Raw genomic sequence first — 22,052 nt, 5'->3', positions numbered from 1 at the left:
GTGGACCTAAAATTCCTAAGAATGGACTTGCCATCTCCTGAAAAAGGAAAGATGCAGGAGAAGCATGTTTGGGTGGAAGTCCAGAATCAGAAGTTCGGTTTTCATGCGCGTTGAGTTTGAGATGCACAGCAGCTAGCCAACTGGACGTGTTGAGTAGGCAGTTAGATAGAGGAGCCTGAAGTCAGGGAAGAGGTCAGGGCTGGAGATAACTTACAAAAGCGGTCTGAAAGCATTCAGGAAGAAGTGCCCACTGGAGGTCTGGTTGTTGCTGGTAGACCTAACCAGAGGTAGGTAGGAGGAGTCTTTTCCCGTGGGTGTGGTTGTAGAGTGGCATTTTCATTGGATTTGGATCAGATCTGCATTTGAATACTAGCTGTATCGTTTACTAATTAAGTGACCTCAACCATGTGATTTAATCTCATTTAGCTTCACTTTCTTCATCTATAAAACGGGTTAACAGGACACATCCCATAGCATTGTTAAGATAAAATGAAATAACGTATGTTACCTACAGCAGTGCTTGGACGTGGAAAGTGCTTAATAAATATTCATTATCTTCCTTTTCCTCAGATTTGGTTTGCTGCATTCGACCCATACTAACAAAACATGAGCTTCTCTTCCAGGATAAAATAAATCTGAATTGAAAGCCTACTCCCACATATACTTTCGGGGGTGCCTACTTAATGACAAGCTCCAGAAAGGATTTCATTCAAATCTATTTCCTGTCAAACAGTAATGACCTTATAAAAGAAGGGACTTTTGTGAGGCTTATAGAAGGCACAGGGGAAGAAGTTGTGGGTTCTGAGTATTAAGATATTCCACACGCCAAAGCAGAGTGAAGGTATAGGTAGAAGCACCAAGCAGCAAATCCGAAGATCAGTCATAGGTAATTTACATGAAAGCATAAGTAAATCCACCTGCGTCATGGTGATGACCTCTAGGAGAAAATAGTGCCCCTTCCTAGTGATGGGCTGTTTAAATCAAAGGGAATTTTATCTTATTAATTACCTGATGATCCTGCTGGAAATTTGCTAAAGGGACACTCCTGGGGTTAAACTTAATCCCACTTCTATTTTCTACAGTCTTAGCTTGAGAATCAGTACTCACTTAAGGTGCTCAGATTTTAGCTCATACAAATGTTTACATTTATGCACCTACTAGGTGCTGTGTACATTTTTAGGCAAATGATTCCTGTCCTTAGGTCCTTCACAGTGTACAAGAGAAAACAGACATGTAAACAAATACACAGAACAATGTGGTAAACAAACAAAATAGAGTATATGATACTCAAAATAGAGTATTACTACAGGACTGCAAATAAGGTAGTCATTTTACCCTAGGAGATTATAAAAACAGTATAGTGGTCACCTCTGAACTGGGCTGTTAAGGTTAAGAATTTATCAGGTAAAAATTTTCGGGGAAAGATATTCTAAAAAAGGAGCACACCATAAGCAAAATCATAGAGTCATGTTCAGGGAAAAAAGAAAAAGGCACAATAGTTTGTTTTTAAGGTGGTGGGAAGAACAAAGTGTGACCACCGGTTTGGAAAGCAATTTTTCCTTAACCCTTCTTCAGCTCCAAACAGGAACATTTGAACTTTCTAACCTTCTTTTAAGGTCTAGATGAGTCCCCTGGTGAACTATATGACCAAGAGAAATTAAAAGCATTAAAAATACTAGAATTTTCTTTCTTTATTGGGATTAGACATGACAATTATTTTCTGAGGGAATCCTGAGTGTGTCCCTAGGACACCATTCGTCTTCCTGTGAAGGACTCCTAAGTGTTTACTTACCCCAGCCCATTCCCATCACTGACCTAAATTAAAATTTGTTAAGTAGAATGTCATTTCCCCCTTAGCCTTCCTGTTTTTTATGAAAAGGTTCTCAGTTTTCTTTTCTAAGTATCTCCGTGTAATCTTTTGAAAATATAAACATTTTCTGGGAAGTCTGCAGTGTTCATGGTATTTTCAACCCTGAGGGAACAGGGAGGCCTGTTCCAAGACAGACACGTTCTTGCAGACAATGCAGTTCCTCAGCTTAGCTGGATAGTAATTCTTTTAGCTTGGCGCTAATTCCATGTCCACTCCCCTTTTTACCCCTGAGACCTTCCAAGTTTCCTCTATGATCACCACACCACATCCACGGATAAAAGAGAGTGCCTAGATTCTCTGCAGCTCGGCCTCAGTGAGGGCTGTCATTCTCTCCAATCAATCTCTATACCAAATTTTCTTAGGCTCTTTAAGATCTGCCCTCTTTTGTATTTAATCTTTAGACTTTCTGTGCCAATGACTTGAACATCAGATCTTCAATCCAGTTAATCTTTGAGGTTATTAGAGCATTAATAGTGGCAGAGACAACAATAGCAACAGACAGCTCACACAGTACTTACCAGATGCTCTTCTCAGCACTTTACATAGATTAATTTATTTCATCCTCACAACGGCCTTTTGGGGTAGCTACCACTTTATCCTCATTTTACAAGTGAGGAAACTAAGGCACACAGAGTCTCGCAGTTTTGCCTGAGGTTACACAATGCTGTAACTGGTAGAGAAGAAACACTGTTCTTTTCAGAGCTTGAGTTTGGAAGACAGTTTTCCCACAAGAGTTTTATTTACCTCTGTATCCTCAATTAAAAGCATACAAAGCAAGTGTTCCACCCATGTTGGAGTTAGTGCAGAGTGCCAGGCCATCAAGTGTACACAGAGGATTGTGTCATTGTGGTTTAAAAAAAAAAAGGAAAAATAAAAGACTAAGTGAATCAAAAGCTCTGACTGTGAATACAGTATATTGGCAATATCTGGGGCCTATTTTATTATATGAGTCCTCATAGGACATTTAAAAATAAAAGTTTAAAAAATCTATTCTCTCTGACTTCTTCGGAAATATTTTTTTATTTAACTATTAGTAGGGATCTGACACTGAATAATGGCCCTCCTCCAGAAACAAAAACGGATTAACATTTGTCCTTTTTTCTTTTTCAGTTAAAAGCCTGTGCTGCCAGAGTTGCTGGTCTTTGATGCTGAGGGATTACGATTGGGACAATAATTTAAAAGATGATAATAAAACTGTTATTGTGCTCTGATTTTAAAGTTAGTTCAAATGAAACAAAATTAGACATGGCCCCTAAGAGCAGCTTTTCACATATCCCATATAAGCAGGCATTCCCAGGGGCTTCCCTGGTGGTGCAGTGGTTAAGAATCCACCTGCCAATGCAGTGGACATGGGTTCGAGCCCTGGTCTGGGAAGATCCCACATGCCACGGAGCAACTAAGCCCGTGCACCACAACTACTGAGCCTGCGCTCTAGAGCCGGCATGCCACAACTACTGAGCCCGCGTGCAACAACTAATGAAGCCCACATCCCTAGAGCCCGTGCTCCGCAACAACAGAAGCCACCACAATGAGAAGCCCGTACACCGCAATGAAGAGTAGCCCCCACTCGCAGCAACCAGAGAAAGCCCGCAATGAAGACCCAACACAGCCAAAAATAAATAAATAAATTTATTTAAAAAAAAAAAAAAAAAGCAGGCATTACCTTCCATGAGTAATAAGCATTGTTGGTGGCATCAGACTTTCCTCATTCCAGAGTATGAGTTTTTAGCATCCCTGAAAATCATCTAATATGTGGCTATTTGATTTTGTCTAAAAGAAGAAAAGTAGTATTAAAATGGAAAGAAACTGAAAATGGGAATCAAGTGCTAACCAGCCGTGTGATCTTAGGCAGGACCCTTACTTTCACTCACTCAAGTCATATCACAGGCTTGTGTGGCAACGTGCTTGGGTCCCCACTTGTGTGCACAGTTGTGTGTATCTGTTTAGCACACGTGTTGGTTCACAGGTTCATTTATTCTGGTTTGTTCATCTGTAGTGCTCACCATACCTCACCAGCAGCTTTCTCACCCCTGGTCCCCTAGTTTTGGGGGCCCCTCTTCCCCATGCCCATCCTACTGACTCTGCTTAAAGAAATCTTACCTACCAGGATTCAGCCCAAATTCCATCTTCTGGGGAAGTCTTCTGTAACCACACTAGCTTCCTTTAGCTGCTTTCACACAATTTTCAGTTCAAGGTCAACCAAACACTGCAGCCCAAGATTAACTGCATGTGCTGAAATCCTAATATATTTGTGGCTCCACGTGGCTCAGTCTGCCCAAGGCATTAAGCACAATTTAACTCTCAACCTAGATTTCTCCCTGACAATCTATGTTGGCTCTTCCACATTTCTTTCAATCTGTTTTCTTGTTCTTATGTAAATCTTTGTTCTGATTTTTTGTTGTTGTTGTTTAATCTCTTTTTCTCTAGGTCCAACTTTCTCTCTTATTCTCTCCATTGCCCCTTGTCTGTGGACTCAGTGCCAGGAATGGAACTGACAAAAGCAAAGTATCCTTAGATGGAAGAAGAATGAAGCTGGGAGAGGAACTAAGCAAGCAAAATGTAATGTCTTTTCAGGATGCTGCAGAGGGAAGAGATGTGAACACTTCGACATGAATAAACATTGTCCTCCCACTGTGCTGAGATCATTGGGAGAAGCACCGAATTGGGTAAGAAACAGCCATTCACTTCCTCTAAGAAGTTATACAAAGTCTTAGCCTTGAAATATTCCAAAGCATTTCATTGTTAGGGCCCAACAGTGTGTTTTCAGGTCGAAAAAAATCTAGTTCCACCTGCTCTCTAAAAACAGTGGTAACTGAGGTGTCCTTTAGGGTCCCCGAACCGTGAGATTTTAAATATTTGGTTGTTTAGTCCCAGTGCTGGGACACTGACACTATCAAATGAAAGGTGTTTTTTGGTTTGTTTTTGCAAACAGTGTGTGGGGGTGGGGGGGGGGGTGTAATTCAAAGCAACATTTAAACGGAAAGACATTCTCTCTCAGGAGCAGGAGGAAAAAGTGCGGTCCAGCAAGGGCTGCCCTCCTTATTTGCACATGCAAAGAAACTCGTGGCAGGCTCACCACGCCCCACCTGCAGCCTGGCCCCCTAAGGCAGTGAGTAGGTACCCCGGAGATTCCCCGGCTTTGGAAACACACTCACATACTTTCTTCATGGCAGGACATGCCTCTCCTTGGCTAGCTGGGACTTCTTTTTCTTCTTCCTCCTTTTCCAGGTGAGGCAGCCAGCACCTCTCAGGAAGCCCCTCAGAGATGGTAAAAATCCATGCTTCCGAGTGGAAAGAGCTCTTACAGTCTCGTAGTTTAGGTTTGAATTCACTGACTAGCTGTGTGATCTTAGGCAAGTCATGAAACCTCTTTGAACCTCCGTCTCCTCACCTCTAAAATAGCTAGAAAAAGTATCTGCCAGTTGTTTTAAGGGTTCAAAATAATACATGTGCAGTTCTTGGCACCTGGTAGGTACTAAATATCTAGGAGCTATTACTCCATCCAGGTGACGAAGTGAGGGGAGTCTAGCCATTCTCCTCACCCTCACTTCTCCAGATGGGGTCCCCAAACCAGCAGCATTAACTGTGAGCGCGTTAGGAAGGCAGACCTGCTGAGTCACGCTTGGCAGTGTAACCAGATCCCTGGGTTCATTCCTCTGCACGTCAGCCTGTGAGAGGCTGCAGCCTCAGCTGTGCCAGGCCCTGGTGGGGCCCCCGCAGGACTGTATCCCAACTGGAACACAGCCTCCTCTTTAGCCCCCTCCGGACTCCAGCCACGTGAAACACTGGCATGTACCGCAGGCTTCGTCTTTAATCTTCGTGGGTCAGCTCATTTAATCTTCAAACAATCCTCGGAGGGAATGCTGTTCTCTCCATTTTCCAAATGAGAAAACTAACCCTACATGATGAAAAATCGCTTCCCTGTCATCACCCAGCTCATCTGTCACAGAGGCAGGTTGAAACCCAGGGTCATTTGAATCCAGAAGTGTGGCTGACAAAGCCTCTCCTTGACTAGACTCTTGCTGGGCTCCTCTAAGCTCTCTTCCCGACTGGGCCTCAACCTCAGCCTATAAAAACAGCAGACTCTCAGCACGAATGATTTAGGGTCTCTGTGAGAGGCTAGGAGCCTAACTTCCTTGAGCGCCTGAAGTTAGATAACCCAGATAAGTTTCATGTGGAGCCCTCCACCTTCCCGCTTTTTGTACATTTAGCAGGAATTTCCACGTGCAAACCCCACCATTGCCCCTCCCTGCTCTCTCATTCTCCCTTTAAAATGCCCTCTGTACAAATGGAAGTTGAGGTCAGTTCATGCTGGGCCCTCTTTCCTACTGCAATAGCATATTACTGATTAATATTTGTCCTTAACACTTTAGTGTCTGTCTGTGTTTATCTGTGACACCTCTTTACCACTAGGTTATCTATCTAATGCTGATAAGATGGAGAATTCCCTGAAATCATTTCTCCATTCAGCCAACTTGATTAAAAGAACTCTGCTCCCAGAGTACTTGTCCAATAGGTGATCACAGGTTTGGACCCCGGGTCCAAACCTCTGTCTTTCCTCCGTCTTTCTGCTCTGACGCTTACACACATTAGTGAGGTCGATGGAGGGGAGAGGGCTGTAGCCGCAGGGCACCATGGGGGTATAAATATATATAAATATAAATATATTTATATTTATATATATATATAAATAATATATTTATATATATTATTATACTGATATATAAATATCAGTATAAATACTGATACAGATGCCCCAGAGATGCTCAACCAGTGCTTCGGCCCTGGACTTGCATCCAGTTTCCCTGTGACTGCAAAGAGGTGAGCTGCAGCACAGCCCTGGCATCCCCAAGGCATCCCTGGGGAACTCTAAGTCCCGGGCGGTGACAGACAGGAGCTGTCTCTTAGATGACCACTGGGGACTCTAGCAGGGGAATGCTGGTGGAGAACACTGGAGCCTGTTCTTTCAACATCACCCCCAGTGATGTCCTGAAGGCACCCCACCCAGGCGAATTACCTGGAATCCAGTCTCTTTCTTACAGCCTCTCTGGGATTATTCTGGAATGATCTGACAATATCTGAAATCAGGGCTTGGAGGAGCACAGGCAGCTGTGGATGCCAAGACCCCAAGTCGCTACAGGGAGCATGAGGTGGGGGAGAATGGGAAGGGAGGGCTGGAACCCTGAGGCCCGGGGACTGTCATGGGACCGCTGGGGAGGACTCAGCCCTACGGGAATCTAGCCCCTGATGTCAAGAGATGAGCAGAGGAATGTGTGTTCAATTGCTTTGGGATAGCAAATTACTGTGAGAAAAAACAATCACTAGTATGTTATGAGGACATTTTGTTCCCATTCCCAAGGCAGGCTGATAGGAAGGCAGGCCCAGCCACACAGGGCTGGTGGCAAGATGTAAGTGTGCCACAGATAAAACTGGTCAGGCACGCTCATCACCATGCCAGGCCTGTCCACGCCCAGCGGGCACCCACACCACACGCTGACCCCACTCCAGAGGAGCACGGTGCTGGGCGTCACCACACTAGCTACTGCGTCGGCCCACCAGAAATGCCAACTGTCTGCTGAAGGTGGGGAAAAAGCCGGATAAGGACCAGGTTCAACTTCCTTTATCCTTTGGATTTTTTGCTCATATCTTGTTAAGGCCCTGCCCCTCATCCCCCTGCCTTTCCTCCACTTTTTTTTCTTTAATTTTAATTTTGTGGGTGGTTCTTTTGGAGCCCTCTACAGCTTTAGGGAACTTTGAACCCGCTCTAGTCTTCCTTTATTCCTTCTTCATCCTGGTGAACTCTGGAGAGCAGAAGGAGCTTTTAGAAACTCAAATCAAAGCATATCGCGCTGCCACCTAAACTCACCGTTTTGTCACATTTAGAACCAACACCAAACTCCTCACCAAGGCCCCTGAGGCCTAATATGATCCACCACCTCCTACTCTCTCTGCTCTGTACCCAGACATACTGGGCTGCCCCACAGGGCCTCTGCATCTGCTGCTCCTTCTTCTGAAGCACCCTTGCCCATTCTCGTCGTGCAGGTCTGGCTCAAATGCCTCTTCTGGCACAAGTCCTCCCTCCTGAGCCCCCAGCTCCGCACCCCCAGCAGTGCCTATCACATCACCCACCACAGCACTCACCACAGCACCCTCGTCACTCATCAGTCACCCAGCACAGCACCCACATCACTCATGAGTCACCCAGCACAGCATCCTCATCAATCACCCAGCACAGCACCCTCGTCACTCATCAATCATCCACCACAGCACCCTCGTCACTCATCAATCACCCAGCACAGCACCCTTGTCACTCATCAATCACCCAGCACAGCACCCACGTCACTCATCACCCATCCCAACACCAATGTCATTCATCAGTCACCCAGCATAGTACCCACGTCACTCATCACCCAGCACAGCACCCAGCACAGCACCCACGTCACTCATCAGTCACCCACCACAGCCCCCTCGTCACTCAGCAGTCACCCAGCACAGCCCCCTTGTCACCCAGCAGTCGCCCAGCACAGCACCCTCGTCACTCATCAATCACCCAGCACAGCACCCTCATCACTCATCAGTTACCCAGCACAGCACCCATGTCACTCATCAGTCACCCAGCACAGCACCCACGTCACTCATCAGTCACCCAGCACAGCCCCCTCGTCACTCTTCAGTCACCCAGCACAGCACCCTCGTCACTCATCAGTCAGCCACCACAGCCCCCTCGTCACTCATCAGTCACCCAGCACAGCACCCTCGTCACTCATCAGTCAGCCACCACAGCACCCTCGTCACTCATCAGTCACCCTCCACAGTCCCCTTGTCACTCATCAGTCACCCACCACAGCACCCACGTTACTCATCAGTCACCCACCACAGTCCCCTCATCACTCATCAGTCACCCAGCACAGCACCCTCGTCACTCATCAGTCACCCAGCACAGCACCCTCGTCACTCATCAGTCACCCACCACAGTCCCCTCATCACTCATCAGTCACCCAGCACAGCACCCTTGTCAGTCATCAGTCACCCACCACAGCACCCTCGTCACTCACCAATCACCCAGCACAGCACCCAAGTCACTCACCACGGTCTCAGACACTCACCACCATCCCCCACTTGAGATGTGGGCTCCTTTATAATGGCAACTTGACCTGTTTTTTTGCACATTCCCCAAGGCCGAGACCAGTGCCTGGCCCAGAATTCGGGTGCAGTTGACAGTGGGGAGTGGAATTATTTCACCGAATGGGAGACCCTGGATGAGGGGCTGCTGGAGGCCACATCTCTATGACTCGCATCCTTCAGGCAGTGTCCACTCTGCCGCCCCAGGGCCTCCCCACTTTGCAGCACAGTATCTGAGGGAGACGTGGGGTTGCTCCACTGCATGGCTTCTATTTTCATCCCTGCCGCTGCACTACTTAACAAGCAAGGTTGACAAAGCTGAGGGCCACGTGATACAGCAGGCCACCAGCCGAGCACTTCCTTTTTCAAACCTCCTCCTTCCTAAGGCTTGAAACAAGTCAGGATGCTAGAACCCTGCCCGAGTTTGCAAAAAGTTGTTTGCCCGTGTAGTTGGTGTGACAGCAATTCACTGGGGGGGTCTGAATTTAATGGGCGCTCTCTCCATTAAAGCAGTCCCCTCAAGGGGGTCAAGTCTGCAGTGCAGCAGACGCTGGGACGACGGTCCCTGCCCATCTGGTCTGACCTGAAATGGGCAGCTGACGGCCACATCATCCCAGATCATGACATTAGCAGTCCAGGTCCTAACAGCCAGTGGCTTATCTCTGACTGCCACCTGGGCTCATGGGACACCCATTCCTTGAAGAGCTCAGACCTCAAGTGAGTATGTCCACCTTTCTCTGCAGGGAGAGTACTGCCCTCTGAATTGTAATTGCATGTTGCCCACCACCTCCCCTCCCCGCAAACATTCTGACTATAGAGCAGAGGGAGGAGTGGGCCTCACACACCAGAAAGCCGTCGTCCTTTGCTGACCTTTACATGAGCAGTTGTGAGGTGGCTGATTCGGGACCGACCGGGGTCACCGTGTCTGTGTCCCCCATGCATTTGGGTGGGCCGATGCACTGGGCAGGATCTTGTGTAAACTCAAGTATGAGGAGGCACCTGACGTACTGAGACAGGGGAGCTAAGGTGTGAGCCTTCATTCTCCATTCTCTTTGTATGACATAGAACATTTGTGATGTCTCTGAGGTATATTTTCTTGTTCTTTCATGTTTCCAAAGTCCCTTTCCAAAATAACACCTCAGTGTTCTGTGTTTTGGACATTCAAAGGAAGAAAATCAGATGGCAGTGGCTTCATGGCTGGGGTTTCATTCCTTTTTCCCAGGAGCACTCCCGCCCTGGGTCTGTTGGCTGCAGCCATCAGCTGGGAGCGGGGGTACGGAGGCACAGAGCAGCGAGCGAGCACGGGCACCCCCCCCCCCAGCAGGACTCCTAACGTTCGTGCAGAGTCCCACAGCCCTTATGCGCCACAGCCAGAGAGAAGGGGGCCTGGCTGCCCAGCCGGGTGCCTGGACTGAAGACCAGCTCTCCACCCTCTATCCTGAAACCCACTCAGCTCTCAGCTAATCCCCTCCTTCCTTGTCTGAAACAGGCAACTCCAGGCTTCTTACAGAAGTGTCTTCTGTGGGCACCCACCGAGGCTGAGTTCACAATAAGGATGGAAGGACAGAGCTGCCGGGCAGGGTGCAAGAATCACACATACCAGGTCTTTCAAAGCACATCATTTAAAGTTTTGGGCACCACAGGCCTGACAGGGATGATCTGGCTCTTGCAGTCCCACAGGTCTAACTGCAGCGCTTCAGCTCCATCTTGGCCATTGCCGCCCTGTGCACCTCATCAGGGCCGTCGGCAAAGCGCAGGGCTCGAGCCCTGGTGAAGAACTGAGCCAGCGGGTAGTCGCTGCTCGGCCCTGCTGCTCCGAAGGCCTGGCAGACACAGAGCGGGAGGGGAGGGAGCCCTGGGTGAGCCCTTGTCTCTGAGAGCCCCAGGAACAAGTGCCTGCTCCTAAGATCTCAGAACGGCTCATAACAGCCTCCTTCCCAAGCTTGTCCCCTGACACCTGTGTGATAACAAGGTTCTGGAAGACTTCAGGTGGGGCCGCACTTGCCATCCCAGGGATGCCAGACTCCCAGGTCTGCTCTGCTAGGTGACTTCTGCCATTGGGAAATCCCTCTGTTGGGGCCAGGGATTGAGATTTGGGAAGGAGGCATCCCTGCATGGTTAGGAGGCTGGGCCTGCTGAAAGAAGGACCTAGGTTCCCCAAATCTGAGCTCAGCTCCTTTCAAGCTGAGTGACCCTGGACAAGTCACTTCACTTTCCTCTGCTTCTGTTTCCACATATTCAAAATGAAGGTAGGAATAGAACCCCTCATAGGGTTGTTCTGAGGAGGAAAAGGAAAGTCACATGTGGTGAGTGTGCGACAAAGGGCGGCTATGAGTTTACAGAAGGTTGGGCAGCTGAAGGAGAGGGAGTTTTGCATCTGTTGTAAATGATTCAGACGAATCAGTGATCCATCATCTGTGCGCACCTGAATAGCACGATCAGTCACTCGGTAGGCCATGGGCGGGGCCCCCATTTTAATCATGGCAATATCCAAAGCTGCAGCCTGCAAGGAAGACGAGGTGTGGTTAGGAGGGCAGACCCGAGGGCTGAACACTTGGAAGGACGATCAGTTTCACAGGGAGGAGTAGAAACAATAGCTCAGAACAGAGAGCTGAGGTCCCGCTGGACCACAGGCCTTGCCTGGTGCGTGGTCCCTGCCCAGCACTGACGGGGGTGGAGGGGGCAGCGGGGTGACTAGGAAGGGCCTCGGGATGTTGTGCGGTGTGAGTGGCTGTCTGGTCAAGGAAAGACTCAGGGCGTCTTCCCAGGTGACGGGCAGCATCGCCAGCACACACACAGGGCAGGGTAGTGAGTGGCTTGTGCCTCATTCAGGGTCACGGCCAGCTCTGTTTCCAAAGGGTAAGTGGAACAAGGCCAGCCAGGACTCTGGGGAATTGAGCAGCAACGATCTGCCCTCGGTCTGGGATTTTAATCGAAGCCCCCGAGAGCCCTCATACCCGGCACTAGATTGCCAAGAAACAGGAAACTTGAGCCTGGGTCAACCCACTGCTACCGAGGCCTCTCGGCTAAGGGGTGGAGGCCCCATGGAGAGATGGAGAAGGCAGGGGTCAGCATGGCATTGTACCTGGCTGTTAGAGGCCCTCAAAAAGAGCCATTTAAAGAATAATGTCACACTTGAAAATAAAGCTTCTCCTCTGGCTAACTCCATGGCTTACTCTTAGTTTGCTGGATGCCCGGAAGTCCGGGTGGGGCCGTAGCTCAGGCTGGGGCCCTGGGGCCCTGTCAGGTCCACTGTCTTGAACCCAGAAGGTCACTGGGTCAGTAAGACAGAAAGTTCAGTCCTCTTTTATTGTACGTTTTCCATTTTTGAAAAGCTGCCCAAGTAGTCCCAAGGAGAGTTGAAGCAAACTTATTTATGTCAAGGAGCCAAGTGCTTTCTCCATGGTTTGCTGAGTGGGGAGGGAAGAGTCAGCATCTAGAGATTCCCGGGCCTGCGTCCCTCACTGCGACCTCAGGACCTCTGTGAGGCCCCTCGGCCCTCTACCTTACTTCCCGCCACGTCCATGACATGGGCAGCTTTCAGCACCAGCAGCTGGGCCTGCTCGATCTCCACTCGGGACTGGGCAATGTCTGCCAGGACCGTGCCCTGCTCTACCAGGGGCTTCCCGAAGGCCATGCGGGACTTCGCCTGTGGACACAGGAGACAGGATGGGAGGCACGGGGCTGTGCCCTGCAGAAGAGGTGGGTGGAAGCACACAGGAGTGGGCTGGAGGGGAAGGGGGGCAGAAGCGGGACTGTGCAGTTCAGGTGCCACTTTGCCAGCTCTCCAGCCACTGGAAACTCCCAGGGAGAAAAGCCAGAAGCAGACAACGTTCGTGGGCACCGTGGAGCTAGTCAACGTGGTGGCTGCACAAATTACCTCCAGGAACCCCTTTACTCGATCCATTCCGCTCCTTCTGGGCAGGCTCGGCTGCCAGGCAGGGACAGTGCTTGATCTGAGCTGCCTCTGGCCCAGGGCTACTCTGGGAACTAGGCAGTGACTGTGGGCACCTCACACAGGCAGGGGAGGGCGCCCTCTGCTGACAGCAGGGCCTGCTTCATGTCCTGGGGTGTCCTCAGGAGCAAAGTCTGGGTGCCAGACCCCCCCTCAGGCAACTGTTATTGCAGTGGGGATTCTACAGTCTTTGAAAGTTACAAGCAATCAGAAAAACTTATAAGGTACCTATCCCCCACCCCCCCTTTTTTTTAACTAAAAACAGTTAATGACACAAATAATATTACTCATGGCAGAAAATGTATCCATTTTCAGACACACAAAAAAAAGAAAAAACATAAACACCTGGTATTCCATCATCTAGTCACACTTAATATTTGGTGGATACCTTTTTGTATGCATAAACATACATATGCAGTTTTTACAAAAATAGGGAGTCATACTCTTTATAATGCTTTGTAGCCTGCCTTTTTTTTTTTTCATTAAGAGTATCTCTCTATATATCAAGAAATAGATTTCTACAGCATCATTTTGGAATTTCACTGCATGCCCATAACAAGGATTATCTGACCAGGCCCCAGCTGTTAGCCTTATAGGTTGTTTCCAACGTATTATAGTCATGGCTGTGGTGAACCTCCTAGTATTAAATCTAATTACTCTCTTGAGACCAAGTCCTATGAGTGGAATGGCCACGTCAATACTATGGTACCTTCTAAGACTTCTGACACGTACAGTCAAACTGCTCTGCAGGATGGGACTGGAGACTATACCTGAGCTCTTAAGAAAGGAGCATTTTCTTTAAAAAAAAAAAAAAAACCCAAAACCCAAAAAACTAGTCAGTCTCAACTAAAAAGCTTGAATCTCAGGTTTGCTCAGTAATCTGTGCACACCGGACCATCTCTGTTTTTTGGACAGTGTTTTGTGAGATATTTTGGAGGCTTGGGTTTGCTTCATCTTTGTGAAATTGATATCACCAATCTGAATTACCACTGCCAGCAACAGCTTTCTTTTGTGTGGGCTTGCAACCCTTGAGGGGGTCAAAGAAGAATAAAGTTTTGGATGTGCTTGGGGAGGAGGATGGCGCAAGGCTGAACGCTAGAACCCTAGGTTCTCCCTGGTATCTGATTTTTAAAGATGACCTGGTAGCAGGAATGGTCATCAGTAGACCATGACCCTGTGGACCTTGGAACCTTGCCCACTGCTGCTACAGAGCCTGGCCTTTTCCTTCTGGTCACCTCGACAGAGTGAGGCCCATTCTGCTCTGAATTTGAAACTTTAGCAAAGTAGCAGATGCAAAGCAAAGACAGGGACACAGCTTCTTGTAAAGAATATCACCTTGCTTCACCTGCTAAGTCTGCTCTCAGAAAACAGGATTTGAAGTTTGATAGGAAAACAGATGGGTCGTTCTGGTACAGAGACAGTCGCAAAGGGAAGTACTCACTCGGGCCTTCGTGAGCGCCAGCGCTCTCTTGGAGTACCCGATCAGCCACATGCAGTGATGGATCCTGCCAGGACCCAGTCGGCCCTGGGCGATCTCGAAGCCCCTGCCAGGGCCCAGGACCATGTTCTCCTTGGGCACGCACACCTGCTCAAACAGGACTTCGCCGTGGCCACCTGAAAGACCCAAAGGGTACCCCCGAGCCATCTGCCTAACTTGTTTTCCTCAGATGTGTTTATCTCATCTGCTGGCAATGAGTTTATCTCATCTCCTGCCCTTTTGTAGCCTTCTAACTGGAACGTGGTTGAACATGTTGAACAGGGAGGGAAGGAAGGAGTCTATTAAAGATGGGAAATAAATCACTGATTTATAATATCAAATGAATAGTCTGGCATTCCTTTTATAAAACATGACTCTAACTGAAGCTGAATCTCCTTAGCGGTATGTGACTCTAACAATGTAGTGATCCCACAGAAACACCCAAGGCAGAACGTGAACATCATCAGCAGAGGGAAAGAGCCTCTGTGAGAGGACTTCCAGGCCTGGAGGTCGGCTGTCCACCCTGGGGTCTAGAAGAGAAGGTCTGGAGGGCACTTCCTGCCTCCTGCTCTGTCCTCTGTGGCCTCCTTACCTCACAGAGTCTGGCTTATCTTCTAAGGATGGAAGAGAAAAAAAATAAAGGGATAAATGCCTGTCTGAAATTTGCCTGCATGGTTGATACTCATGGATGGAATTGAAATGCAGGAGCACATGGCCTTCCAAATGTCATCATACCCTTACAGGTGTTACTTCCTGCAGTGGAAGTGCTGCCCAAAGCCTTCTCCTCAGGCCCAGACCCAGACCCACACAGAGAGGCGAGCTGCTCCTGGGGGGCCAACCTGGTGCGTCCTCCAGCCCATATACTGTCAGAGGCCGGATGATTTTTATCCCCGGGGTATCCATGGGAACCGAGAGCATGGACTGCTGCTGGTGGCGTGGGGCATGTGGGTCTGTTTTTCCCATAAACACGCAGAGTTGGCAGCGAGGATCCAGGATGCCTGCCAGGAAAAGAGAGAGACCCCATCATCTGGCGCGAGGGCCATCAGATTTCCTTACACACGCAGTCCTGGCCCAGGGAAGCTGAAGCCGGTGAAGAGAGAGGGCCCTTTAAGACTTCACATGATCAGATGAGGACGTGCAGGCCCTTGACCAGCAGTAAAAGCAATTGGTTTCTGTCCCAGTGAGGAAGGAATCCAACATCCTAAGAGCGGTTTTTTTTTTAAAGCACCAAGTCAAGTTGAAAATATAGTTTGGAGACAAGAAGCTGAAAACTGCTACTTTATTACTGGCAGCCTGTTCTGCTTTGTTCCCACAGGCAGTGGAAACATGATGGCTTTGGACACAGGCTTCAGAATCAGGCCAGCCTTCCCTACTTGCTAGTGGGGGGCAAGTACCTTAGGCAAGTGACTCAAGTCACTTCTCCGTCCTAGTTTCCTTCTCTGTAACATGGGGATAATAACACGGACCTTCCGGGGAGGGGTGCGGACTCAGCACGTATGGAGAGCCCTGCAGAGTTAACGCCTGGTGAACAACAGGATTATGACCAGCCCTTCTGCTGAGGCACACCTGACCTCACAGCACGGAGAAGCCACCAAGGAAGTGACCTCCTGCCTTTCCAAAGGGAGATGCCCACAGCAGAACCAATAGAGGGGAGTGAAGCAGAGGTTCCTGGAACTGTCACGTGGGGTCACCTGGTAACCCACGTAGAACCTCTGGTTCCCCCAGGGTTTGCTGCCTTTTCTGAGAACAGACACAGAATCTCCTTTGCATCAAATGGAAATGAAGCTAGTCCCTCCCACAGTTTCTCAGACAACAGCCAGGCAGAGAAGACATGCTTATCAATGCAGACCCACATAAGTGTGATTGAAAAATGAATTTCAGGCCAAATACCTGAGATCCACCACTTGTGACCATTTATGACATAGAAGCCATCCTCCTCTTGGATGGAAGACTCAATGTTGGTGGCATCTGAGGAGGCAACCTGAACGACAGCACATTCTGACTACAGCTGGTCCTGCAGTCCCTGATGGCAGAGTGCAGATGGGCTCGGGCGAGGGTCTGGCCTGATGAGAAGGGGTACCTGTGGGTGACCCAAGCAAGGTACCTGGGGCTCGGTCATAGCAAAACAGGAGCGGGCCTTTCCCTCCAGCAACGGAATCAGCCAGCGGGCCTTCTGCTCCTCGGTGCCGTATCGCACCAGAAGCTCCACGTTCCCTGTGTCTGGAGCAGAACAGTTAAAGATCTGGAAAGGAGAAAAAGCAGAAGGGTGACTCCCACATCCATATTCAAAACTTCAAACACCCCAGAAGCATGGACCCGGGCTCCTTCCAAGTCACAGGCCCTCTGACACCCTCGTGAAAGTCCTTCCTCTCCCCAAGGAAATGCAAAGACCCACGACATTCTGAATATAGCAGCTCAGAGCCCCTGAAGCTCAACCACGGAGCTCCTTGGGGGAGAGAAAGGAGACTGGAGCTGGTGGGCTGGGGCCCATGGAAGCCAGCCAGGCCGTGCTCACCTGGGCCCTAACTTCCCGGGTAGATGCCCACCCCAAGCTGCTTTCTTGCTGTGGCTCCAGCCACCTGCTCACAGTGTCCTCCCCCATAAGAAGTCTGAGTTTGCATCAGTGCTCCTGGGTCCAGTACAGCTGCAGGGAACCCCATCGGCCCAGGAGGGTGGCTGAACTCGTGTGGAAGACGAGGATTTCCTCCCACACTGAGAAGGACATTAAAGAAGGTACCTCAGGAGCATACAGAGATGTGCCCATGACCTCACACAAATGTGCGTACTCTACGTTGGTCAGCCCTGCTCCGTATTTTTTCTCGGGATCAGTCTCCACCGGTAGAAAAACGTTCCAAAGTCCTTCGGCCTTGGCTTTCTCCTATCACAGGAAAAAGAAGTCAGGGATCCACAGACGGTGATTTCATTTTATTTTGTCCCGCGGAAAATAACGAGGCCAGTCCAAACCATCGGGCTGGATACAAACCCTGCAGATCTGTGGGAGGAGAATATGAGGGCGCCTGGAGACAGCCCAGTCCTAACAGTGACCGTGGCAATCAGTTCACTTCCCTGGTACCCGCATCCCAGGCGCCCTACGTACACCACCTCCATCACTGTTAGCATCACTACTGTCGCCACGACGCAGCTTAGAACTCACTCCATGAGCACAAGAGAGTGAAGGGTCCTTTAGTGAGCCTGCGGGGAACCAGCCTAGGACAGTTGGCGGCAGCCTCAGCTGCTTTGATGAGGTGCCTAAGGACATCCCCTGATCCAGCTTCCTTTATGAGGCACAACTTTGTTCCTGGGAAAGTAACTCTGGGTTTCTGAACGTAGCTCCCAACATGGAAACTAGGAAGTCTAGCTTGGGGGTCGGGAGCCCAGGCCCTGAGTCACACTGCTTGGTTCAGACCGTGCCCCACCACAGCTGCTGGGAGACCTTGGGCAAGATACTGGAGAGCTCCACGTGGCAGTTTCCTCACCCGTGAAACGGGATGTCACCGCCCTCGCTATCAGTCACGGCTACTGAGTGAGCAGTAGGAGTGGATGGTGACTAACTGATGGGAAAAAGGAACCGCATGGGAAGGTTATCAGGAGCTCAGATTAGAGGAGGCTCAGAAATGGACAGTAGCCCAGGCAGCACAGCTTAGGACAGACACTCTGCACTCCTGCTGTGCAATGAGTGAGGCCAGCTGTTTTCTCTCTTGAAAACACCGTTTACTCTTTCAGTTGCAGGAAGGGCCAGCCGGCTGGCCTAGCTGGCTCAACATGCCCACTTCCTGGCCGGCGGGGTTGGGTTGGCACCTGGACTGACAGCTCTGCCAGACTGTGTCCAAAGGTGGGGAGGGAGGCCCCCAAATGAAACTGGGGTGCTGCTACCCAAAGAAAGGGGAAGAGTCTCTAGGCAGCCAATGAGTGCCCACAACACCCACCTCACTAGGTGGCTGGGGAGATGAAATGAGGTAACACACATAATATAAAGTGCTGGACTCAGAAGCTGGGGGCTGTACTGAATATTAGTGATGATGGATAGTCTTCGCACTGGGAGGTGACCAGCTGGCTGACTTTTCCATTACATTGGGCCTGGGCTCTAGGACATGTACTTCTAGAATCAGCACATACACTCATTGCTGTGTTAAGCTAATTAGCTCAGAGTGCAGCAACCAAGGAGAAAAGAAGGACAGATTAACTGGAACAAATGAATCAGGAAGGGAAGGAAAAAGTAGGAAGGGAAGCAAGGGAGTTCTGAGAGGAGGAAGAATAAGGGAATAAATATAATCATCTCCTTGTGGGAGGGGAAAAACCCACAGATTTGGGCCCAGAAGATCTGGATTGAGTCCAGGTGCTATTATTTCTAGCTGTGTCCCTGGACAAATTCAATTCCTTATCTTTAAATTGAGGTTCTTAATGCTTACCTCACAGGATTTGTGAGGTGCTGTGTAAAAGTCAAATACTTCTCATTTATGGGTAGTAATGACACTTTGGATAAAAGCCACGAGACATAATTTCACCACACTCCCCCAAAATCTTAGTTGTCCTTATGATTCCCATTTAGGTACGACCACAAGTAGAATGTACCCTAATCTAGGTTTTTCCTATGCATTCATTTTAGAGACTAGAGATGTTTGCGACATGAGCGTCTGCTTTTCCGATGCTTCTGTGCACTCCATAGGTACATCATACAGGCGAGGATTAAGTGTGCAGGCCAGTAGGTGGGGGATAGGGCATTTCACGCAGTAACAATGGGAGCACAGATCGGTAAGCACCTTTCTGATGAAAATTTGGCAATATTTATCGAAACTCAAAATGGCCTCATTCTTAGACCAGTATTTTTACTTCAAATAAATGATGCTGTAGAAACAGTAAATGGACACAGAAGCATGTAAGAGCATTCAATGTACCTTCCTTGCACAGGATCCAAACCACTTTCTTTTTTTTTTTTTTTTAAGATTTTTTTGATGTGGACCATTCTTAAAGTCTTTATTGAATTTGTTACAATATTGCTTCTGGTGTTTTCTTTATGTTTTGGTTTTTGGTCAGGAGGCATGTTGGATCCTAGCTCCCTGACCAGGGATCGAACTCACACCCCCTGCATTGGAAGGCAAAGTCTTAACCACTGGACCGCCAGGGAAGTCCCCCAACACCTTCTTATTCTGGGGTGCTCTCTCACTGTATAAATTTCGGTGGCATCAAGGCACGAGCATGGGACCTACACCCGACTGGCTGAAAATTCCCACCTCAATCCTGGAGTCCTGAGGAAGCATCCAGCAGAGACCTCCCGGTTGCTGCCCTAGTGACAGCCTTGGCCACGCTCCCTGCAGCCAGCCTTCCCTTGGCTTCTACTGTCTCCTTCAGGTGGCTCTTCAGCCCCCCTGTCCATGTTAGCAGCTAGCTGCTAACTCTGCTGCTTAAGTGACCCAGAGTGACCTAGACTGAGATCCCCACAGTGTCCTTCAGCCAGGGGCAGGGTAGACAAATTATGGTGCACCTGCAGTGTGGTCCTCTCGGGGGTCCATCTCCAGGAGCTGATGTGGGAAGGTGATACATCATCAAATAACATAAGCAAGTCGGAGATTCAAATGTATAAAACAATTTCATTACAATAGGAATAATAATAATATATATTAATATGTCATAGGAGAACAGAGCTGGGAGGCTAATAAACCAAATTGTTGACATTGATTAGCTCAGAGGGCAGGGAATTCTAGAGAACTCTTTCTATGTCATGAACTCTTTCTATGTCATGAACTCTTTCTACTCTTGCCATGTTTGAGCTCTGGTTACTTTGCGATAGGTTTGTAACTAGGAAAAAAGAGATAACGCTATTTCTTTTTAAAGTAGGTGATGGTTGCATCACAGGCAGAATATGTGCTCCTGAAGACCTCAAATAACTTAAGAACTAACGCAAGCCAAGACTAATCCTGAAAAAGAACAGCAGGTATTTCCGTTATCAGCTAAAGTGGTGTCACTGTGTGTCAAGAGCATAAACACAGTTTATACTGGCCCTTTAACTTTGATGTTAGGGACTCTTTAAAGAGAGCCTTATTTAATTGATGCAATTTATATCATTTTGTTTCAAATTTACGAGATTCAGATATGCATAAAATGAGCCCACCTGCCTCAGAGTTATAAACCACAGACACGGCATTCCTCTGCCTGGCTGAGTATGAGGCCGAGACGCGGTCACACAGAAAGAGAAATGAAGTGAAACTGAGTGATCTAGAGCTGGCTCTTTCTAATGATGGTGGAAAGCAGAGATCATTCAACTCGGCCCCCCCATCTCTTCACTGACTGGGAGGGAACAGATGTGGCCGGCGTACGAGCTGAGGTTGGGCCTTGCTAACGAGGTCTCCCCACATCTCGAAACGCTGCTTTACCTTGAGATCTTCGAGCAGTGGGGAAGGGGTCCACTTCTCGGCTGAGGTCTGGTGATGCTGCAGCTCTGGCTCAGCGGGGTACACGTGCCGCTCCATAACCTGCTTCAGCCATTGATACAGCTCCCTGACTGGTGGGGAAAGGCCTTCTGGAGAGAAGACCAGAGCTCCCTTTGAGATATGAGCTGGGGAAGAGTCTGTCGAGGTGACATAACTCCTCATGCCTGGGGTCCTCGGCAGGGACTGTGGCCTGGCCCGTGTGTGTTGGGACCTTGTTAACGGTTTGGTGGCTGGCATCTCCTTGAAAACCCGGAACCCTTCTTTGACTGCAAAATCCCACGCCAGGTTAGACGTAAATTCAGTCAGCTTTCCAGTTTGTTCCCCAGTAGCCGAGCTTGCATGCCCTAAGCAGAGGCAAAGAAAACCAGTGAGTACCCCCCAAATAACCCTTAATAGTGATGCTAACATGTGACAGTATTGATCCATCAGCCGCTACTACCACTTGCGGAGCACTTGACCTGCACCAGACTCAGCGCTAAGTGCTTGACATGCATTATTATAGCTAATTGAATTCCTGGAGCTACACAACTGTTTTAATCCCCACTTTACAGACAAGGATCCAGGTTTTAAGGAGGAGACATGCCCAAGCTTACATCAGTGGGCTGGGAGCAGAAGTTGGACTCAGTTGGCCTGCTCCCTGCTCTTTATCTCTTCTTTTCCTAAAGAAGCGAAATTAAATTGGGAATTCCCCAAATCACTTCTGCTGTCACCTTGGGCTATAGGAAGCCATGAAATTCATAATAATAGTCACAGGGGACTGGATTAATGGCTAGTTCCTGGGCACCATTTTGTCTAGATCAACACTGTCATCAGCATCACAGAAGTCACTCTACTCATGCTCTGTTTTTTTCTTTGCTTAATACACATATCAAGACTTTTTTAAGAAAAGATTTTTGAAAAAATTTAAATTAAGATGTAGCGTACATACATCCTCTTTAGAAAGTGTACAGTTCCGTGAGCGTAGCCAGGCAACCACTGCCACCATCAAGGTCAGTACACATATTCCCATCATCCCCAAACTTCCATGGGGTCCCTCTGTAGTCAGACCTTTCCCCTTGCCCCTGGGGAACAACACTGATCTATGTTCCTGTAGTTTGTCTTTTCCAGAACGTCACACAAATACATATGTCATATTCTTTTCAGTGTGGCTTCTTTCACTCAGTATATCTGGGATCCATCCATGTGTCTCCTTAGGCAATG

The 22,052-nt window shown here is 48.7% G+C and overlaps 1 protein-coding gene across 2 annotated transcripts in view; it reads right to left on the bottom strand.

Moving 5' to 3' along the window:
* Positions 1–10,631: 10,631 nt before the first annotated feature.
* The window catches only part of ACAD10 (acyl-CoA dehydrogenase family member 10), a 49,003-nt gene continuing 37,582 nt past the window's right edge, over positions 10,632–22,052 (bottom strand). The window contains exons 13-21 of one of the 2 annotated variants that reach the window (XM_082668401.1): positions 20,796–21,196; positions 17,162–17,302; positions 16,529–16,666; positions 16,315–16,405; positions 15,264–15,422; positions 14,389–14,561; positions 12,498–12,641; positions 11,418–11,495; positions 10,632–10,815 (exon numbers count right to left, since the gene is read on the bottom strand). In XM_082668401.1, coding sequence (XP_082524527.1) covers positions 10,675–10,815; positions 11,418–11,495; positions 12,498–12,641; positions 14,389–14,561; positions 15,264–15,422; positions 16,315–16,405; positions 16,529–16,666; positions 17,162–17,302; positions 20,796–21,196 — 1,466 coding nt within the window. In that variant the 3' untranslated portion in view covers positions 10,632–10,674. Of the gene's footprint in view, positions 10,816–10,917; positions 11,496–12,497; positions 12,642–14,388; positions 14,562–15,263; positions 15,423–16,314; positions 16,406–16,528; positions 16,667–17,161; positions 17,303–20,795; positions 21,197–22,052 lie in introns of those variants that run through there. The other variant, XM_082668400.1, reaches the window with a different exon arrangement.

This window comes from Grampus griseus, assembly GCF_964374135.1.
Source record: "Grampus griseus genome assembly, chromosome: 12".
NCBI lineage: Eukaryota > Metazoa > Chordata > Mammalia > Artiodactyla > Delphinidae > Grampus > Grampus griseus.
Note: the sequence above shows the minus strand (reverse complement) of the source record. Positions and strands in the feature narration are given on the sequence as shown.